This window comes from Polypterus senegalus, chromosome 18, assembly GCF_016835505.1.
Source record: "Polypterus senegalus isolate Bchr_013 chromosome 18, ASM1683550v1, whole genome shotgun sequence".
NCBI lineage: Eukaryota > Metazoa > Chordata > Cladistia > Polypteriformes > Polypteridae > Polypterus > Polypterus senegalus.
In genome coordinates this window covers 37,785,021-37,807,774 of record NC_053171.1, presented here as the reverse complement: position 1 = coordinate 37,807,774, position 22,754 = coordinate 37,785,021, and the positions used below count along the sequence as shown (strand labels likewise).

At 36.6% G+C, this 22,754-nt stretch overlaps 1 protein-coding gene across 2 annotated transcripts in view; it reads right to left on the bottom strand.

Annotated features, from left to right (window-relative positions):
• ttll5 (tubulin tyrosine ligase-like family, member 5) overlaps positions 1–22,754 on the bottom strand; it is a 311,958-nt gene that overhangs the window by 168,713 nt on the left and 120,491 nt on the right. For both annotated transcript variants that reach the window (XM_039741240.1, XM_039741241.1), the window contains exon 14: positions 8,064–8,125. In XM_039741240.1, coding sequence (XP_039597174.1) covers positions 8,064–8,125 — 62 coding nt within the window. The remainder of the gene's footprint in view (positions 1–8,063; positions 8,126–22,754) is intronic.

Genomic DNA, 22,754 nt, shown 5'->3' with positions numbered 1-22,754 from the left:
TATCAATGTTACCAGAAATTAAAAAAAAACAATGACTGACAGCAATGAATACTGTCATTAAATAGAGACTGTGCAATTATACTACAAGGCAATCCCCACTCCTTTGTTTCGGTTAATAAAAGATTTGACATATTCTACATACCACTGCTTTCTTTCCATGAATAGACACTAATACCCCTTTCAAACAGATAACCAGCAATTAATGACTCCTTTTATTATGAATGTGAATTCAACCTATGTTTGTGACAACCACTGTACAATAGGAGCTCCTTAATTACTTATTTTATGAATACAGAATCTCAGAAACCTGCAAGTACAAAATGAAAGCTAAGAAGGGCAGATTTGACGTGCACTGTCTGTGTTTACTTGTTCTGCTGGCATTGTTACCAACTGATATTTCAAAGTATGGATTAGCTGAATTACATTATTTAGTATAGATAACAATCTGAAATGTCAAGGCGTTACTCAATTCCTCCAGATATGTAGCTATAGAATGTAAGAAAAGTTATAGGAATGATGTCTGTTTCACGGTGATCATATTACCTATTTAAACAGTACTTTTTCTTTACACTCTTATTCTCTTATTTTCAGACTAAACAATTTTACCTTAATCTCAACTACCTGCTTTTTTGCTTAGCATTTTACGTTTTAACCATACCATTAAAGCAGACAAATATTCCAAAAAGCATTAACACATGAACACATGATATAAAACAGAAAGTTAATAATACATTTATTGAAACAGTTTTGATGATACAGTAATTTAGTATTTTATATAAAATATAAAATATTAAATTACATGTACAAAATTGTTTTAAATTTTTTCAATAATTTGCAAAATTTTGTTGACAATTTAATCAATTCAACAAATGCAAACAATTGGAAAATAATTTCATTAAGGTTTTTCAACAGAAACCATTTTATCACATTTATCTTATTCTAGACAGAATAAATGATATTGCCCCTTTTTTGAAATTTTATGTTTGCATTTCTGTTTTCAGCCATATTTACCAAACAAAGCTAGACAGTGTAGGCCAGCAACAAAAATTCAAGAAACATTTTCTCTGTCTGACGTTGCTAATATAACTGAAAAAATAAAACTGTTTTTGTGCCAAGAATGCTTTAATCATAAGAGTTTATGATGATCAAAATGTTGCTGTGGAGCACCTTCTTGTCTTCCTTTATAGGCAAAAAAGTGCTGTTTTTTTAGTTGAAGACACAAAATTTGAAAAATATACCAAAGCAGCCTTACACATTCATTTTACTTTGTGGAAAAGAAGCCAACAGAAGAACACCACTACCCAAAAAAGTGGCTTATACCAGTTACAAGAACATGAAACAGCCCAACAGCTCCACAGTGTGGATGCTAATCACTTTTCTCCAAACCAATAGCCCAATTGCCAATGGCAATTAGGCTTTAAGAGCAACTGCTATGTTGATGTTTAAAGCAGGTAACTAGGAGATGTTTCTTTAAGGGATAAAATCAAACACAAAAAGATGCATTTCCCAAAAACTGAAAATAGAACTGAAAACAGAAGGAAGTATTTTATAGGGATTATGAGTCATTTCTTGAAGCTAGAGGATTAAATTGCGCTCAAAGTCTAATAAGAATTGCAAAGAGTCATTCACCAAAATGCTACTATTTAACCAGAACCAAGTCAAAATCAAGACTACTTAACCACACTAGATCAAAGATCAGATTTGCATCTCAGAGAAAGGGGCTGTGCTGCACTATAATTTATTAGGAAGGCTTTGTGAAACAAGTCAGAGGGGAAGTTTGTAGCAACTAGATAAGATACCCTGGAAGCTCTTCTTCAGCTTCTAAAACAGTGATAAGGTGCACGTAAATTTAAATGGAGAAAAAAAAATGAAAAAATGAAGTCTTTTTTAAATATACCTGTAGATACATAGTTCATGTGTGTGTGTGTAAATATGTATGAACAATATATATAATTTAATATATATTACATAAATTTTGCCAATCTGCTTCAGGCATGCGTGATGTCAGAACCCAATCAGTGCACTAGCCTTCTACCCCACATTTTTTTTATATTTAAAAAAGTGCATTATTTTCATTTGTGGGGTACAACTGGTGTGGCGGATGGCTGGAGGTGGTACCCAGCCGGGACGCCCAGGAGGACCGGAGGAGGCCTTTCACCTCCTCCAGACCACAAGGGGGCAACCACCCTGTTTGCACTGGGGACCACAGGTGCAGAGCTTGGAAGCTCAACCCTGAAGGGGCCCGTGGTCACTGCCAGGGGGCGCCCCAGTGCCTGAAGAGCCCTGGACCACCAGACCAGGAAGTGCTGGAGGGAAGAAGACTGGAGTTGGGTGAGGAGTGGACGAAGTCCTGCTGGAGAAGAGTGGAGGCGGCCCGAAGAAGGCAGGCACTGGAGAGAGAGGCCTGGACTTTGGGGATCGGTGCAGAGGCACTAGGTTGTGCACAAAAGTAACTTGTAAATAGTGTAAATAAAGATGTTTGTGTTGGGTGACAAAACGTTGTCTGCCTGTCTGTGTCCTTGGGCTTGTTCCACAGTGGCCATAATAAGAGTATTAGGAGGACTGCCACCAGATATATAACACTAATCGATGTGTGTTGGCAGTGCAGTATCACATGGATAATTTCTATTTATAATTAGCTATTTTGCTGGATATATGTATTGGGATCCTCAGAGGATCCTTCCCTCTTCTCCTCCTAACCCGAAAGAAAACACCTGCAACCTTGTGAAATAATAACAATAATAATAATAATGAAAGATTTATTACTGTTTACAAGGTGTTTATGTCTTCTTCATCAAAGAAAAAAGTACAAAGCATCTGCATAGAGATCTGAAACACAAAAGATGTTCCAGCTGCTTTTGGGGTTGCAACTTCAAACAATGGAACAGGTCAGTCCCATGCTGGACATAATAATTGGTCCAGCCTAGTTGGCAAATGCTTCCCTAGCCCTCAGGGACAATTAAAATACCACTGCACCATTGTAATCCTTTAAAACTAATTCATTTCTTTCTTGCTAACTTCAATGTAATTTGAGGAGTTTGGCAGGAGTTTACAAATACTACTGTGATTTCACCAAATTTGCAGAGTTCGCTCATCACTAAAATATACATACATACACACAATAAATGATAATTAAGCCTGCAAAACATACAAATATTCTAAAAAAAATATTTAAAGCACTGTCATATGCTTTTAATGAATCACAGAGTGTGAAAAAGAAAAGGTATGTGGAAAAGCATTATTTCACTGTTTTGCCAGCCTTTTATTGTTCATCAGAAATGTGACAGCACACACAGTCCACTACTGAATAGTTCCACAGTCCTCTATTAGAATAAACCTTCAAAAAGTTTAGTACTAGTTCTCCTTCTTACGTTTAGTGGATCAATTTTCTATAGAAGCCTATGTCATGGTTGCACATCATCCAGAATCTTACGAAAATCAAATTTCCAATAAATGGCTTTACCATACACATAATTGCAGCAGTGAGGCTGCACAACTTTGCTTGGGTAGAAACTGCATGAATATTTTGCCTTTTCCACAGCACCTGCTAAATGGATGAGTAAACAATGATGGATAAGAGATCTGGCTGCACTGTACCTCTATAAAGTTGACTTGGTAGAAAGGAAACAGAACTACTTTGGCATAATTCAGTGGTCTTATAATTTTTCAAATGTATTTCTTGCTCACCAAAGGACAGAAAAAAAATTTAAAGTATGCCTTCGTATTTTTGCAAGTGACACTTCTAGATTGTCAGCGGACGTGGACCGGAGATGATTACGCCATCTGTTCTTGATTAATATGTGGAATTTAACTCCCATACTGTCTCTATCATTACCATTCTGTTGTTCCAAACAGGAAATGCCAACATGAAATCACGGAGGTGTTGACAGGAAAGGTCAGAGGTCACACATAAGGCGGACACAAATTACCAACTAGTAGAAAAAAAACGTAGTAGATTTTATTAAGTCAATATGCCCAACAGAATTACTTTTTTCTTACTTTTGCATTATTACTTAGTTGAATATAATGTACATAGTTTCAATAAACATGTTTATGTGGCACACTACTATAACAAACACCATGCCAGGCACTTTACAAGAACAGGTGTATGACAACAGTTTCTGGGCGGAACTATTTACATATTGTGACAGAATGCAGTGTGACCTTTCACTCTCCATCATGCCTACAAACTATTTGCAGTCTCTCACCTCCCGACTCCTTTATCACTGAAGTGAAGCTGATGAGATCACTTTAATCCCTGGCATGGGACTACTTCTACAGCATACCACAGAACTGCTTCCAAAATAGGAGATTTGGTGTATAATTCCTGAGGCCACAGCACCAGAGCTTCCTCTGACAGCCCTGTTTTTACATGTGCCTTTGAACCCAAAAATGAGAAGGCGGCCAGGCATAAGCTTTGATACCCCCTCTTTTATTACTTGTAAAAGGATCCTTCCTCCAGTCTTCTACCTAGCCTTTCTAATATTTTCCTGTTGTTAGAAGGACAGGCATTCTTGACATCTGTGGCTTTGCCTACCCTTTAGCATCATAAGGGTACATCTCCTGCTTCCACCGAGACAGTAGCTATCTCAAGTTGAGCCAGGGGTACCACGTGTCTTGCCTATTCCATATTCTGTGTATACACACAAATATACAGTGATTGTGAGGAATGGAACTGAATTTGCAACACTGTCCCCACATCTAAATTTGTCCCTTATAAAAGAGAGTAGAGGTGTGTGTTATTGGTGTCCAGTTGAGAGCTAGTCTTGGTCTTGACGTTAAAGCTGTAATGATAGACTCTGGCACCTCACAATCCTTAAACTGGTATAAGCAGGTTTATTAAATTTCTAGATGGATAATCTCCACTATTAAGTAATATGAACTCAGAAACAACCAAGGAAACAAAAAAAATCTGACAGAAATCTGCTTTTTGTCTCCTGTCACACTGGATGCATGATTCACATTGACCCTTATTTTTCCTTTAACCTTGCAGCTCTGAGATAAAAAAAAAGAAAAAAAAAACCAACAAAAGGAAGAAACACACAAAGCCACAGAGCGCCAGCTACTAGAATTAGGCATGTCTGCCGCCAGCTTAATGCTGTTCTGCACACTTTTCTTCTTAATAAATTAATTATCAACTTTGCTGCAGCCTAGAATAAAATGATTCAGAACAACTTGAAATTCTGCTGATAACTGTATTCTTTCCACAGTCTTGAAAAAAATATTATTAATGTTTGTGGTTTCTTTTATGTTATTATACTATTCAGTATTTTTAAGCAAAACCTCAAGAGACAACTTTTAATAAGTACTGTGTGAGTTAAAAAGTAAAACAATGGCTGACTGTCTCCACAGTGCAAACCACCAGGCAGCAAAATTACCAATTAGTGGCTTCAGTTCAGAGTGAACGTTTTTAAAACTAAATGACGTTGTTTAATAAACTGGAAACTCCCTTTTCAAAAATAAACCTGCTAAAAGCAAAAAAATCTTCCTGAAAAATAAATACCTTAAGCCAAAGAGTTACAATCTCTGTGCTAAATAAAAAAATAACAAAATGTTTAGTTAGTTTGTTGCATGGTTGTTTACTTTATGGTTACTTAACATGTAGGTATTAAATATACATTTTTGTAATGATCTATGGCAGCTGTATAATATTTTTCGTGTCTTATGAGTGTGTAATTCACTGTTTTACTACATATGGATTACAGGCAATAGACTTTTTTATTTGTATTGTAAACAGTCTTAAGTCAGTTTAATAGTTTAGAAAGTAGACCACCCATGTTTCAAATAATGATTCAAACCCATGAAAAATGGACACTTAACAAGACAAAGAATTTTCTGGCAATTCAAGAAAACAAAGACAACAAGAATTTTTTTTCCTTTTTTAGCCTATTTGACTAAAACATGGTGTTAACATTGATTAATTGAATTAGCTGGTTATAAAAATAATTTTTACTGAACATAAATACAAAATCAAATACAAATACTGTGTTGAACGCTAACAGAAAAATAAGGTTAGAAAAAACTGGTCTTCACTACTTCAGGTCAGGTCAAGTTGGGGAACATTCACTGGTACAGCACATTACCACACCCACCACACGATGCAACAGCTCAGGACCCTGGTTGGCAATCCCCCAAGCAGACACATGGTCCAGTCCCACCCTCTGGAAATGACTCTCTATCTGCCACAGCCAGGTTTAAAATGGGTGTCCCCTTGGCCTGGTCCAGCCACTTGGATCTTCAACAATGAGGACCCTGCGAGCCGGGTCACACTCGGGGAATTGCTCCATATGGCAGTAGTGCCATAACGGACACTCCCTCACAATGGACGTAATGTGCCTCATTTGGGACTCCATGAGCAACTGCTCATTTGACACAAAGTCAAACAAGTGGTATCCAAGGATTCTCCAAAGAAACACAGTACCCAAAGGAGTCCAGTCATAGTCTCAGGTCACTGGATAGTGTCCATGTCTCGCAACCATATAGCAAGTCAGGAAGCACCAGGACTCTAAAGACTTGGACCTTTGTCCTTTTGCAAAGATATCAGAAGTGCCACGCACCCCTTTCCAGCAAACTCATGACCCCCATGTTCTCCCAATCCATCTACTGACTTCATAGGAAGAGTCACCAAAGACATGAATGTCACTACCGAGTTAAGTAAGGCTCTCGACCACTTCCTACCAGTAGTTAAATTTTATTTTATCAAAGCACAATACAATTCTCATAGGGGCAGAAAGCAGAAGGTATAAAAGTAAAATTCAAATTAGCTAAAAATGAGAAACAGGGATAACATATTAACAATTATTTAGAAATAATTTAACAAACAAATAACTTTAGTATGAAAGAAAAAAAAACAAACTTTTATATATGAAATTATATCAGATATTTGCATTTATTGATTCTAATCTCTAGTAATGTCTGAAACATTATAATACATATTCCAAGCTTTTTTGATTTGTGCACTCCCCCACCATAACCTATAGTCTATGGGTGAGAAGCGAAAGCTTTAGATGTCAAAAATTTTGATCTCCGGTTTTCGCCGTTTTAGGGTACCCTGATAATGAAAACATTGATATATCCATAATCGGTATGTGTCTGTCTATGTGTGCATGTGTGTGTATGAGTGTCACAGTTTCTTGAGGACAGTCTATAGAGTTTCAATGGCAAAAGCAAAAATACCAAAATTGGAACTTACACTTGTTATGAGATGACAATGTGCTGATTAGCTTTTTGAGCTAAATCGTGCAAGAGAAAAAGGCACACTAGAGGAACCCTCAAATACCACAATTCTGCAGTTAAATATGGATTCTTCTCGTCAGAAAGATCAGAAAGATGAGCATCAGAGCAGTTAATAATTACTGAAATGTTATAGAATAGTTCAAGTAACTTGGCTCCTAAGCGCAAAGCCTAGCATAATCTATGTTGAACAGAGTAAAAAAAGAAAAGGTTCAGTTTCATTAAGACAATATTCACGACAATATAAAGTCTACTCATATTACATGCCAGATGACATTATCAACAATAGCACTGTTAACAATAACAAGATTTTAATTTATATACAGTCAGCAACAGTTTCTTACAAAGTTCTGGCAATGTACATTTATTTAAAGTTAGTTACTTAATAAATTAAATATGAATGTTAAGGCAAATCAATAAGAGAGTATGAACAAATGGTTAGATGTAATTTACACATTTGTGAGTCGTTATAAAATAAAAAGACCATCAATTCTGAACAGCAAATCATTACATTTTGCCAGAAATTAAGTTAAACATTACATCAATTCAAAACCTTCTCTCCTTAAAAAGGCCTCATACAAATTAAAATTGTATAATCAGCAACACTCAGCCTCTCAAATAAACCACAATAAGCGACAGTGCAAATAATTTAATTTAGGATATAAGTTTCAAACCCACACAAGTATTTGGAAATGTGATATTGAGCCTAGACTAAAAAAAACATGTTTGAGTGCTTATGTGCCTGTCTGGGGTGTTGGGGGTGGGGGGAGGGAGTTAGGGGGTTGGTGTATGGCACAGGGCATTGGGATTTAAATAAATTGAAAACTCACCCACAAGAGAAAACATGTCTGAAATCATACTGGCTTTTATTTTCAAATCCAGAGGGGCATCACTGAAAAAGAAGAAAATTTGCCGGTAAACGAGAAAAGAAAAAAAAAGGAGTAAACCTCATTTAAAAAAAAATAACATACATAAAATATCTCTTACGCAATGCACTCAATAATCTTTCAAGTATTTTCAAAATAAAGCTTAAAAACTATTTTTCCATCTCTGTATGTATGTATTTTATATATGTATGTATATTATTATATACAATATTTATTGAAGACTTGAATAACAAACTGCTGATTTTTTCCAAAAAAGATTTATTGAGTTTCCTGGATGACTGTCGCCAGCCATTTCAGTGCCCTCATATGAGAGTAGTTTTAGTTACACACTGTCTACCCACTGAGTGTTGTCTCCACCCAGTGTAAATGGAGAGGTGAAATACAGCAGAAGCATTATGTAAACCATTTACTTTGTAAGCCAAGGATTTTACAATGATCAGGGGATTCTGCTGAAAATTAAATTATCTAATAGAACTGCACTGTAAATTAACAAAGCTGGTTTATCAGGTTTATATAAACATCAGTATCATATGGAGAATGCAGCTGATATATATACATTAATACAAAGTGCTAGGCGCACACACTCTTGGTAATCCAGTATTACAGATCTGCTTGTTTAAGATCGGGACCATAACATGATACATTTTCCCCAGGAACTGTAGAACACATGATAAGGGACATAACTATTGGTTGAAGTGGTTGAGAGACCACTGTTCTGCATGAGATTAATTGTATTTGGAAACCATATATTAATTTATGTGTTAACTAGCAGAATACCCGCGCTTGGCAGCGGAGAAGTAGTGTGTTAAAGAAGGAAAGAGAAAGAAAAGGAAACATTTTGAAAATAACGTAACATGATTGTCAATGTAATTGTTTTGTCACTGTTATGAGTGTCGCTGTGATATATACTGTAATGTGTGTGTATGTATGTATGTATGTATGTATGTATGTATGTATGTATGTATGTATGTATGTATGTGTGTGTTATATATATATATACACATACATATATATATATATATATATATATATATATACACATACATATATGTGTGTGTATAGCTTTGGTCTATGAGTGCAAGGGAAAAATAATAAAATATAGTCTATAAGTTATTAAACAGTAAAACATTAACGTTTTAAGAAGTACAGCTACATTGAGCACTACTGGAGTGGTTGCGGGTAAACTACATTTTAAAGACTGTGTAACACAACAGGTAAGTAACTAACAGCAGCTAAAATATATATGGATCATCTCTCGGTAGTAGATCCCTTTTGAAAGGCGCTACACGACGGCTGTGGTATAGAAATTACATTTTCTATGTGAACGTTCAAATTTATGCCTCTGGTAATGTGCCTTACCGGCATTTAAAGAAAATTAGTTTTGTGTCCTCTGCAGTGTTAAGAGAGAAAGGCTTTGGTTTGGGATAAAAGGAAAAAGGTGTAAAGAAAGGAAAGTTGCCTTTTTCTTTTATATAGTATAGAGAGATGTGTTCGCTGACGTTATGATCGCCTTTTGGGGACAGTCACGGTGGGTCTTGTGTAGACTGGTGAGACGTCCCTGCCATTAATCGGCTGTGATGGCACTGTCAGTCCTCCACTCGTGTGCGTGTCTTCATAATCAGAGCTGAGGACCTCATAATCGTATACATGCAAAAGAAAGTGCAAATCGCCTTAATATTAGTTTGCCGCGGTGTAGAAAAGCGATCCGTGTTTGCACTTGTCTGGGCTATAGCTCAGAGGGAGGATGAAAAAAAATTAAAAGTGCTCACTTTGACTTAAGGCAGAAGCGCAGTCAGCGTCTCAAAGGCCGGCACAGCTATGCACGCGCGCTGGCTGCTCAACTTTTGCTGGGCAGGAGACCCCAGTTTTTGCAGACACGTTCACGATATCAAAAGTCTCAGCGCTCTTTGGAAGTCATACATACATACATACATACATACATACATACACATATATATATATATATATACATATATATATATATACATACATATATATATATACATACATATATATATATATATATATATATACATATATATACATACATATATATATATATATATATATATAGCAAAATACCAGCGCCTCACAGCGGAGAAATAGTGTGTTAAAGAAGTAATGAAAAAGAAAAGGGAACATTTTAATAATAACGTAACATGATTGACATTGTCATGAGTGTTGCTGTCATATATATGCCTGCCTAAATAAGTCACCCTCGCTTTGCTCTTACTTTTTTACCGTTCATTTAATCATGGCTAGTGGCGGAAAAATTATAAAATGGAAGAAGGATGGCTTTACCAAAACAATTATTGATGGCGAATCGATTATTCATAAAGCTTGAATTGATGATCTGTTTTTCTGTGTTAACCTCATATTTTTTCATACTTCTTCTCAAACTAAGGTGGTGCGAGGGTAAAATGAATCGGGATGCTCTGATCAATGTAATCGGTGTACCAGGAAATCATGCATTGACAAAAGCTCCCTTTGCTTGTAATGCAAAGTGTGATTAAATGCATTATTTTTAACGCGTTATGGAGCACATGCATCGAAGTTTCTCAGCTGTACTTGTGCTAAGAAAAGGAAAGATTTTAAAAATAACGTAACACGATTGTCAATGTAACCTATTGTAAGTAGTGCCTGGAGGATTCAGTGTGGAGAAACTCTAGAGACAGCGTGTGTATTAACTTGTGGATTTTTCTGTGAGTATTTGGTGGCAGTCTGAAGTTGCTTGAAGACGGCGTTAGCCGCGGAGCTCAGCTCAGAGCGAAATGAGGTAAATGGGATGGGAGATGATGACATGACTCCCCCACCCGCCTTAACTGTCAATCCCCCACAAACACAGTCTCTCGGAATCTGCATAAGCACACCCCTTCACCTACAATTTTAACTTAGTTACAAAGTGATCAAAACTCTCGTTTATATCCTGCGTCCTCTCATTAAATTTGTATCCCGCATTACCCGTGGGCATGTGAAACGCCAGTGGCAGCCTGTCTATGAACTTAATTTAAAGTTTAGGTTTACACCTTGCTTTCTTTCCAAGGTAGCAGCACTCATGAATATGGTAGTATATGTCACTCGCTCGCTTCTTATTGTTTCGCTGCCTTCTCAATTATATAATGCATGTTTTCTTCCGCGCTTTTTGGAGGTCTTCCTGGTTTTCTACGCACTGCGTCGACAGTCAGTTCACGTGATTATGTGGGAGGCGTGATGATGTCACACGAAACTCCGCCCCCCACGTCTTTCCAGCTCAACTCCATTACAGTTAATCGAGAAAAATACCTTCCAGTTATGACCATTAGGCGTAGAATGTCGAAATGAAACCTGCCCAACTTTTGTAAGTAAGCGGTAAGGAATGAGCCTGCCAAATTTTAGCCTTCTACCCACACGGGAACTTGGAGAATTAGTGATGAGTCAGTGAGTGAGTGAGTGAGTGAGTGAGGGCTTTGGCTTTTATTAGTATAGATAAAGATTAGTAACTAATGCATGTGTACAGTGACATCGTGAGTGATCTTAAATGATCACATATTGTTATGGTATGCATAGATCCAAGCAGCCACATCCCGGGAAAAAATCTGTTTTCACTGCAACCAAGTACAACATTGGCTGAAGGAATGTAAAACAGAGGATCTCTTAACACTTTGAATTAAAATTTAATGTTCCATACCAAGTAGGACTTAATTAGACTGTAGATTGGTAACAGACTGAAGATGAATGGTGAATAAAGTGATAATTAAAGCCCAACAAAAAAAAAAAAATACGGTATGCATTAGGACTTCGCATTTTTCGTAATCTATAGTAACAAAATAGATATACAGGTGCTGGTCATAAAATTAGAATATCATGACAAAGTTGATTGATTTCAGTAATTCCATTCAAAAAGTGAAACTTGTGTATTAGATTCATTCATCACACACAGACTGATGTATTTCAAATGTTTGAAAAAAATCAACTTTGTCATGATATTCTAATTTTATGACCAGCACCTGTACTGTACAGCATATTTTAAGCAAATTTAAAAAAATCTGTAGTCAAATAAACTTTACAGGTACTGTATACTGAAACTTGATGATAATTAGTATTGATCAGTAGCTTGATCAGCAAAGTGTTATACACAGTGAATTTGCTGCATTCACGTTCAGCCTTGTTAGTCAAATTATTTACTGATAATTAGGCTGGTTTAGGCGAGGCTAAAGCAACATCCTCAGGAGCTTTAACAGCCAACACTGATGGGACAGCCCCGGAGTATATAATGTTGATCATTTGCATTACAGACTCTGTGGGCCGAGTTATCAGTGATTGTAGCCAAATGTGCAGATCGATATTCCATATCAACATAAGAGAAGGAGGCGTGTGCCCTATGCATGCAAGAGTGAAAACAAACCTTGAAGGAGTCCAACGAAATCAAACAACAGAGGCAACTCTATGAAATAATAATAATAATAACGAAAGACTTATTACTATTTACAAGAAGTTTCTATCTTTTTGATAGAATAAAAAGTGCAAAGCAGAAGCACAGATAGTTTGGACAACTTTCAGCACACATCATTTGTTTAATTTCAATACTAGTATGCTTGGGTTGTGAGCCAATCAATGGGGTCATTGTATACACTGCAGCTCCTGAACCTGATTTGATTTTACCAGTTGTGTAAATAAACCTACTTACCATTCTTCCCGACTAGGAATACCAAAAAAAAATAACTCCAGCTTATAACAAGGCAAACACATGCTCCCTATGTTTACAGACCAGAACATCTAAAATTACACAAATTACAACGTTCACTTTAGTAAATCAATATTTTGCATGACATAATAGATCAGGAGTTACAATGTTTGGACAGATCATGTAAAGTACAGGTTATCGATGAACTTAATCATAAACCACAATTGTCTTAAGACTTTCAAATAAAACTTTTGCTTAATGGATTGTAAATTGGTAATGGAATAGAGGCAAATCAGATGATAGAGTACAATAAAAAATACAGCATGCCTTATAGCAACAAAATAAGTCTACAGTATATTTTAAGCAAATTTTTAAAATCTAAAGTCAAAATGTATAATGAAACTGATACTGATAACTTATCAAAAACAAACAAAACTTGCAAAAAGATTAGGTGACTTTACGACTAACTAAGCAATTATTACTTCTGTACATCTTAAATGCTTAGTGCAACATGTTGTTTTTTTATATATATTTAAATATTATAAGTTAAAAGATTGTGTGTGTGTGTGTGTGTGTTCACAGTTCAGGGCTAGCCATGTCACTAAAATAAAGGACAAAAAATGTAAAATCACTTAATTATGACCAAATAGATATTAAAAATAAGAGGATAAGCAAAACTGTCTGAAAAAAGTGAAAAAAATTCCTAAGAAGGAAAAATTAAAGAAAATACAGGAACGTAAAAATAATGAGTTCAAATGAATTAATAAATTTTCACAACACCATCTAACGCAGCAGACATGTTAGTAAAATAAGCCATTGACTGTGAGAAGATTATGCACAGCTGCATCAAGGCCATAAAAATAGGTACAATATGTGTAAGAATTTGGCAATACATGATTTAGTGATGTCAAAGTACTTGCAACAAGTGCGGTCGAGAGATATACAAATAGTTAATTCAATTTTGATGCGCTACACAAACTCAGATGTTCAAGAGAATTTGAAAGTACCATGAATAATCTTCAGGGAGTTGGGGTTATTGCCGCTGTATGCAATAATGATGGCCAATCAACATGTTACTTCTTAGATTGGCCTGGTGGATCAGCTAAGAATTACCTACACAAAACTCAGATTAGCACAATTTGGGGAGATGGAGGAATAATTTTATCCATGGCCTTCATCAGTACTGTGGCTAATCTGTTTAAAGGCAGAAGAACTACCTACCATTCACAGTTTAAATTACATACACCACTGGTGGAAAATGTGGTGTTGTTGATGCATATGCGGTTACCAGATGCTGAAACACTTTGACATGAACACTTAGTAATTTGGGATGAAGCCACCATTGCACACTGAAAAGCATTGATTGTTGTGGATAAACTTCAGAGAGAAGTAATGAGTGTTGAACAGTGTTATTGAAGAAATTAAATGCTTCTTCGAAGTGGCTGTCATCAAATACCTTTGGTTGTCCTACATGCCTCGATGGTGCAGTATAGATAAGCTTAAAAAAATGTTGTCTGTGGAGGAATTCCTAAAAACCGTGGTAACAGCAGAATTGTAGGGTGTGTTGATCCAGACTATAGCCACTAGCTATTTCAACTCATTAATGGTGAAATAGGAATGGCTACATGATAGAAAGGGCTGAATCGTTGAGGTGCCAAGCAACATGTTGTCAACAAGGAGGCTGGTGACCAAGATTTTTAGCGAGCATCATACCAAAGAAGATGAGGCCAACACCTTGGATAGGAAAATAGGTCCTAACAATGAGCAATTCACTGACGTGGAGCATAAAAATTAGCAAGTTGGTTGAAGAAGAGCCAAAAGAGTACTCTAGCATTGACTCAACCAATGGTGGGCTGGATGGAGATGTGGATAAAATTCCTGTCAAATTCCTCAATTCATTCAATCTTACTGGTTTGCCTCCACTTCAGCTGCGGTTGAAAAAAAATGGGTAATGTTGTTGAAGAACATCAACACAAAGTCTGGGTTATATAATGGTACTTAGTTGTCATAGAGATATGAGAAAGACTATTACTCATGAGGTTGATCAGTTGACCAGAGTAGGACCAGTATGTCTTCATACTGAATATTGACCTAGCCTCAGCGAACCTTGCTGTATCATGTGTATTAAAGAGATAGCAGTTTCCGATCAGATTGGCTTTTGCCATATCGATAAACAAATCCCAAAGGCAGACTTTTCAGAAGGATGGTATATGCCTATATGGACCATTGTTTGTTCACTGACAATTGTATAAAGACTCTGAACACCAAAGTGTAGTTGGTGGTGACAATAGGAGATGGTAATGATGTAGTGATTAATATAGAAACAAAAAATGTAGTGAATCATGAAGTTTTGTTGACGCTTAAGTTTAGGTAGTGGTATTAAGGTAGTAGGTCTGGAGGGAGAGTGCAAAGAAAGTAGGAAGGAAGGCAACAGAGCATTATTCAATGTGGTGTGGTGAAGCAAAAGTTGTAATACGGAGGAATCACTCTAAAATAATAAGCTCTGATGAATTAAACTCGTAATTCCAGCCCACCTTAAATCCGTTTGCACTTCTCCGTCAGCGTCTTTTGTCCTGTAATTGTGCCAAATAAGACAAGCAGTAAGCAGCCTACTATTCCATCCCCCACCGTCGCAGAATGTTCACTAAGTTCTCCCAGCTCATGCCTTGTTTGATTATCTGGGAGTGAACTGCTGGAGTTTTAGAGTGGAAATAGATTGTTATTTGGAACACATGCATTTCATGAGTGTTCGGTTTCTACAGTAATCTGTGTAAACACATTGTTAAAACTGAAACTTTTTCATATTTTAGTAATACAGTAATAGTAATAAAATTAGAATATCATGACAAAGTTGATTGATTTCAGTAACTCCATTCAAAAAGTGAAACTTGTATATTAGATTCTTTCATTACACACAGACTGATGTATTTCAATGTTTATTTCTCTTAATTTTGATGATTATAACTGACAACTAATACAAATCCAGTATCTCGGAAAATTAGAATATCAATTAAGACCAATGCAAAAAAAGGATTTTTAGAAATGTTGGCCAACTGAAAGGTATGAACATGAAAAGGATGAGCATGTACAGCACTCAATATTTAGTTGGGGCTCCTTTGGTCTGGATAACTGCAGCAATGCGGCGTGGCATGGAGTCGATCAGTCTGTGGCACTGCTCAGGTGTTATGAGAGCCCATGTTGCTCTGATAGTGGCCTTCAGCTCTTCTGAATTGTTGGGTCTGGCGTATTGCATCTTCCTCTTCACAATACCCCATAGATTTTCTATAGGGTTAAGGTCAGGTGAGTTTGCCGGCTAATCGGGATCAGGGATACCATGGTACTTAAACCAGGTACTGGTAGCTTTGGCACTGTGTGCAGGTGCCAGGTCCTGTTGGAAAATGAAATCTGCATCTCCATAAAGTTCGTCAGCAGCAGGAAGTATTAAGTGCTCTAAAACGTCCTGGTAGATGGACCAACACCATCAGATGACATGGCACCCTAAACCGTCACTGACTGTGGAAACTTTACACTGGACCTCAAGCAACATGGATTCTGTACCTCTCCTCTCTTCCTCCAAACTCTTGGACCTTGATTTCCAAAGGAAATGCAAAATGTACTTTAATCAGAGAACATAACTTTGGACCACTCAGCAGCAGTCCAATCCGTTTTGTCTTTAGCCCAGGCGAGACGCTTCTGACGCTGTTCAAGAGTGGCTTGACACAAGGAATGCGACAGCTGAACCCATGTCTTGCATATGTCTGTGTGTGGTGGTTCTTGAAGCACTGACTCCAGCTGCAGTCCACTCTTTGTGAATCTCCCCCACAGTTTTAAGTTAATTAGCTGATTAGAGTGTGGCACCAGGTAATATTCTAATTTTCCGAGATACTGAATTTGGGTCTTTCATTAGCTGTCAGTTATAATCATCAAAATTAAAAGAAATAAACATTTGAAATACATCAGTCTGTATGTAATGAATGAATCTAATATACAAGTTTCACTTTTTAAATTGGAATTACTGAAATAAATCAACTTGTCATGATATTCTAATTTTATGACCAGCACCTGTAAATGTTACAAAATGTAGGCATAAACTATAGAATGTGTGAAGCCTGAAGTCCAAAGATCAAATAAACACATTCACAAAAGGTTCAAGGACGATACAACAGCTTCCTTGGCGTAGCGGTAAGATTTGCTGACTTGTAATCATGAGGCCACCGGTTCGATCCCAACTGCCTCCTAGATTTTCTGTTTTCAGTAGTGAGCTGCTCTTATCTATACTAATAAAAGGCAAAGCACTGACTGACTCACTGACTGACTGACTCACTCACTCACTCACTATTAATTTTCTAACTTCCCGTGTAGGTAGAAGGCTAACCCCATCTTCACGAAATTTGGTAGGTGGCTTCCCTGCGCTAACCAAAACCGATGTACGTACTTATTTCAGTGGTATGACGCCACTGTCGGCCGCCATATTGAACTTTCCAAACATCACTAATTCTCCAACTTCCCGTGTCGGTAGAAGGCTGAAATTTGGCAGGCTCATTCCTTACAGCTTACTTACAAAAGTTAAGCAGGTTTCATTTCGAAATTCTACGCGTAGCGGTCATAACGGTCAACAATGTCCGCAATGTTGAACTTTCTTATTCATGGCCCCATCTTAACGAAATTTGGTAGGCGGATTCCCTGCGCTAACCGAAACCAATGTACATACTTATTCCGGTGGTATGTCGCCGCTGTCAGCCGCCATATTGAACTTTCCAACGTCACTAATTCTCCAACTTCCCGTGTAGGTAGAAGGATGCAATTTGGCAGGCTCATTCCTTACAGCTTACTTACAAAAGTTAAGCAGGTTTCATTTCGAAATTCTACGCGTAACGGTCATAACGGTCAACAACGTACGCCATGTTGAACTTTCTTATTCATGGCCCCATCTTCACGAAATTTGGTAGGCGGCTTCCCTGCGCTAACCGAAACCAGTGTACGTACTTATTTGACAGATGCCGAATGTCTCTTCAACACAAGTCCTACAAATACTGTCGTAATTGAAACAAACCATGAAACTCAAACCGATTATGACAGCAGCAATCCAAGCTGTGAGATTTGAAACAAGATTACTGTTCACATGGCCAACTGTACGTTGCATGCTCAAGAGTAAGCTCAGCACACAGCTACAGCTTGGTCATATCACAACTGGAAGGCCGAACTCACAATGTGGCATACAAAGAGATCCTTAACAAATAATTATTGGTATATTTTCCCTCAGTTTAAAAAGGTTTTCTTTTTCTTCTTAATAAAAATTTTAAGGCAGTACTTTGCCGCTGCAAAGCGCGGGTATTTTGCTAGTTGTTAATATTCTACAGTACACACATACATTTGGTTTGCGTCTATAACAGACCATGTACATTTATAGTACCGTACTTGTAAAAGTTACCTTTTTTTTTCACTTTTAATCTCTCACTCACAATCACGATGCACACTACCGCCCTAGGGATCTGACGCTGTTAGTTTTTATTTGAAACTGGGAATAACTGTAGATGTGAGTAGTGTTTTGAGGCAATGGAACTGGACATTCTCTGATCTGGAGGGATAAAAGCTGACACACAAATGCTGGTGAATCAATTGTGAAATCAAATGTGAAAGTGTTTATTTGATCATTGGACTTCAGGCTTCAAACATTCTATAGTTTATGCCTACATTTATTACTAAAATATGAAAACGTTTCAGTTTTAACAATGTGTTTACACAGATTACTGTAGAAACGGTACATACATGAAATACATGTGTTCCAAATAATGATCTATTATTTCCACTCTAAAACTCCAGCTGTTCACTCCCAGATGATCAATCAAGGCATGAGCTGGGAGAACTTGGTGAATGTTCTGTGATGGTGGGGGATGCAATAGCAGGCTGCTTGCTGCTTGTCTTAATCGGCACATTTACAGGACAAAAGACACAGACAGAGAGGTGAGAATGGATTTAAGGTGGGCCGGATTTACGAGTTTTCTCGTAGGCTCTGGTAATTCTAGTGTTAAGGAATGCAAATGAAGCATTATGAAGTAGAATGTGATGGAATAAGGTGTTACATGTTAGATTGTGAACAAGTAACTTAATTTGTGCGGTATGAAATCATTAAATGGAAGGTGTGTGAGGAAATTGCTGTAAAAGAAAAAAATCAAGAAGGATGTTATGTGAAAAAATAGCATTATTTATTGCTTAGCATTAGAATATAGTTTTGATCTAAACTCCTCTTCGATGAATGATTATTAAAAATGTTTGGTTAAAATATAAAAAAAAAAATCCATCCATTCATTTTTGCATTTTTAAAAAGTTTCTTAATTTTTAGTCCTTAGGAAAAGGGGCAATATATAATAAACCTTATGAGTTATTATTCCTAAATTTTACAATACAGTAATCCTGTGTGCAGCTGTTGTTAATATGCTATGTAAAGGGATAAATACTGTAAACAAATAGTGCTACAATGAAGATTAAATTGAAACATAACTCAGATTTACAAAATTCTTAAGCTTAAAGAAAACTAACCTCTCTTTCTGAAAGCAAAATCTCCATGAGCTATTGACATATTATCACTCATGCTCTTAGGACATGCTATCAAATTGGAGGACATACTATCAAATTGGAAGACAATTATGCATCTATTTGATGTGACCCACTCACACTCCATTTGTCCACAACCTGGCACATCACACTGGTGAACAGTCCATCTCCTTTCTACTTTGTGTCAGGGGAGTATTAGAACAGTTGATGATATTTTTTATGAGTGTGGCCTCCAGACTTTCTCTCCTTACCACAGTATTTTATCTTTTGTCATTCCTTTTCCCATATAGAAAGAGGAAAGCTAGCAACCATGCTCTATGCTGTATTACGTATTACATATTGACCAATAAACTAAATTTTACAGTGACCTGCCAACTCTTCACCACTCACACCTCCGAAAACCCCAATAACCAGCATTATAATTTTAAACATGCATTTATTTCATATACTGTATGTTACTTACCATAAATATTTTTGCAGTTATCTTTTATATAGCATGTCCACTTCTTGAGCTTTCTGCATTGTGGATTAAAACGTCTTCCAACTCGGATATTCAAAAAATGTTTTTCTGCTGGTAGCTAGTGGGTACTCTATTTTTTTTTTTCTTTTCGCTTATCTACCTAATACTTTTGACCCAATAACAGTGACCCTCTCTTGGGCACTCCAGCCACTGTCTTTATATAGCCTCTCTCTTAACATCTTTCTCACAGGTTTGGATAAATGTGAGGGTGGGGATGGAGTTATCTGTAATAGGGACATTTTAAAGCTTTATTTTTTATTTAGTTTATATTAAAAAGTCTTATTATATTAAATATATTAATATTAAAATTAGTTGTATTTGTCTATGTCTTTCCATTTGTTTAAAACAAAAACCCAATAATATTTTGAACACAAAATGAAGCACAGAAAGCTTCAGTAAGAAGAACAAAAGCACAAAATATTGCAAAAGAAATATAGACTGTTCAAAATTACTTTATCAGAATCATACAGGGAGTCTGTGTTGTGATTTGCAGACATTTGGTTTTAAAAGAATCGTGTTACACACCACACATCTGACTTCAGAAAATAACAGTACAAATAAAATGTATCCTTAACTGCTTATCCATGTAATTTTCATTTGTTTTAATAAACAGGCCTGTCAATAAATGTCAGAGTGGGCCATCTCCAATTTTCTAAGGCCCCTTTTTTGTCTTTGAACTCCCAAACAAAAATCATGTAGTTAGTACACCACTTTGCCATACTCACTTCCCGCAGGCATGTTTTAGAATTGCAAACAAGAAATGCTGTCAGATGTCATTATATTAAAAATGAAAGTGGAAGCAAGACATCGTCAGAAAAGATAAGAAAAAAAAATATTTTATTCCTGTCCTTCTACCCATGTTTATAAAGAAATCTACTACACTTTTTAACACATTAATAAAACAAAAAAAAACTTTTCACTGATGTGGAATGATAATGCAAACGGTTAGTATTTTTTAAATGTAAAATTTATGGTATTGCATGAAATGATTACATTATTCTGATAAAAAAATAAAGCATTTCAAAGAACCTTTTGTACGTTTTAACCAGTTTTGCCGAGTGGTTTTTACTATCACAGGCAAAATATAATTTGTGTGGTAACACAGACAATTGGTGTGATCAATTTTTAGATAACAGAAACAAACAACATGTTTTAGAAAAACTGAGATATTATCACAAACAAACAAGGCACAATGGAAAAGGCAAAAATGGTGTCATATATCAAGAATGCAATAATTGACAGAAGACGACTACAGTCAGTACTATGATATGATAATAAATCGCATCAATCAAAGCCTGCTTAAGAGTAAAAGTTAGTTCCAAGATGGGACCTGGGTGTATGCCGTGATAAAGTATTGATAAGCTAAAGGAGATGCTCCTGGCAAAATAATATGGCAATGATATTAAAATATGTAGCAGGAGATATTGTCCTGAATGTCATGACTGACTTTATATGTATACATTTTGTTGCATGAAATTTGGAAGAAAAAAAAAAAAAATCTTGATTCGTTGGTCAAGAGACCCGTCTTCAATAGTCAATATGCACACTTTCATCTGAATTTCACATCAGCCAGCTGCTGCACTCCCGGCACTCATATCAAAATGGATTAGCTATGGCGTTTTTCACCCGATTACTTCAAGACATGTCCAGCCTTACAGTAAGCAACATAAGTCACATTATACAAACATTATACCAAACATTAGGAGCTAAAAAGGAGAAGGGCTTCAATTTATATGTCTCAAGCAACATTCACAATTACAAAAGGTAAATTTGTGTCTACTATGAATTTAGATGGCACAAAAAAATTTCAATAGTTAGTCATTAAACTTTATTCAGGGACAGGTGAATATGTATGTAAACTTAATATTGCAATGGCACTGGAGAAGTTATTTTAGCCAGGCATGAGTCACCAAAATTACATCACCAATAGCAACGGCACCTATAAAAACAGCAACTCTGCACAGTCGCACACACTTTTTCCAACTAGTGCAGCAAAAGGCAAGCAGATCTTTTAGGGTTAGTGAACCACCTCAAAGATACTTGTAAAGAGCATAGAATCCATCCATGTGGTGCTTGGTGCCAATGCTGTAATACATAACAGCATGAGTCTGCAGGAAATCTTACCTTGTAAAAAAGTGAATGTCTCTGTCTGAGCCAGCAACACGATGAAAGCCAAATTGCTGCTTCATTGTATGGGTCTCAATTTGTTGCCTCAGCTGGAGGATCCCCTCTCTGAGCGTCATGTTTTCATCAAGCACTAGGTCGACAACGTCTGGAACCGGAGCTGAAACATAGTTGTCGTCCTCGAGGATTTTATCATCCTCCTCTTCGCCAGGTGTGTCATGCTCCATCGGTCGCTTTCTCCTCCCCAAACCCCTGGTGTTGAAAGTGGAATGGAGAAATTGTTCCACTCAAAAAATGCAGGACCCGCTCCCTTCTTCAACAGATGCCGCCCTGTCTCAGATCCAAGCTCGCAAAAATCCTCTTTTTTAAAATGCTAACTACAAACTCGGGTATGGGGACTAACAGTAAAGCTCTCTCTCCAGACAGAGATAGCCCATTTAGATCAGATTTCCACATCAGAGGTAAATGTATGAAAACTAAGTACTTTGTTGTACTTGCTGAATGCTCGACATACAGGTAACACAACGTTAATCTGTAGAGCTATCTGTATTTTGAAACTTAAACTTCTTTTTCTTGGATATTCAGAGTTCATCATCCATCAGGCTCTCAGTACATTTTGATACAAAAATTGTCACTTCTGATATGAGAATTCTTATTTTTCTTGTTTACAGAAAGCTGTTCTAATTAAGAAAATAAGTATCTCGAATTATAGTGTCACAATAGAAACAATCCAGGGAAACTGTTGCAGTCATCATTATTTAAAATTTGCTTG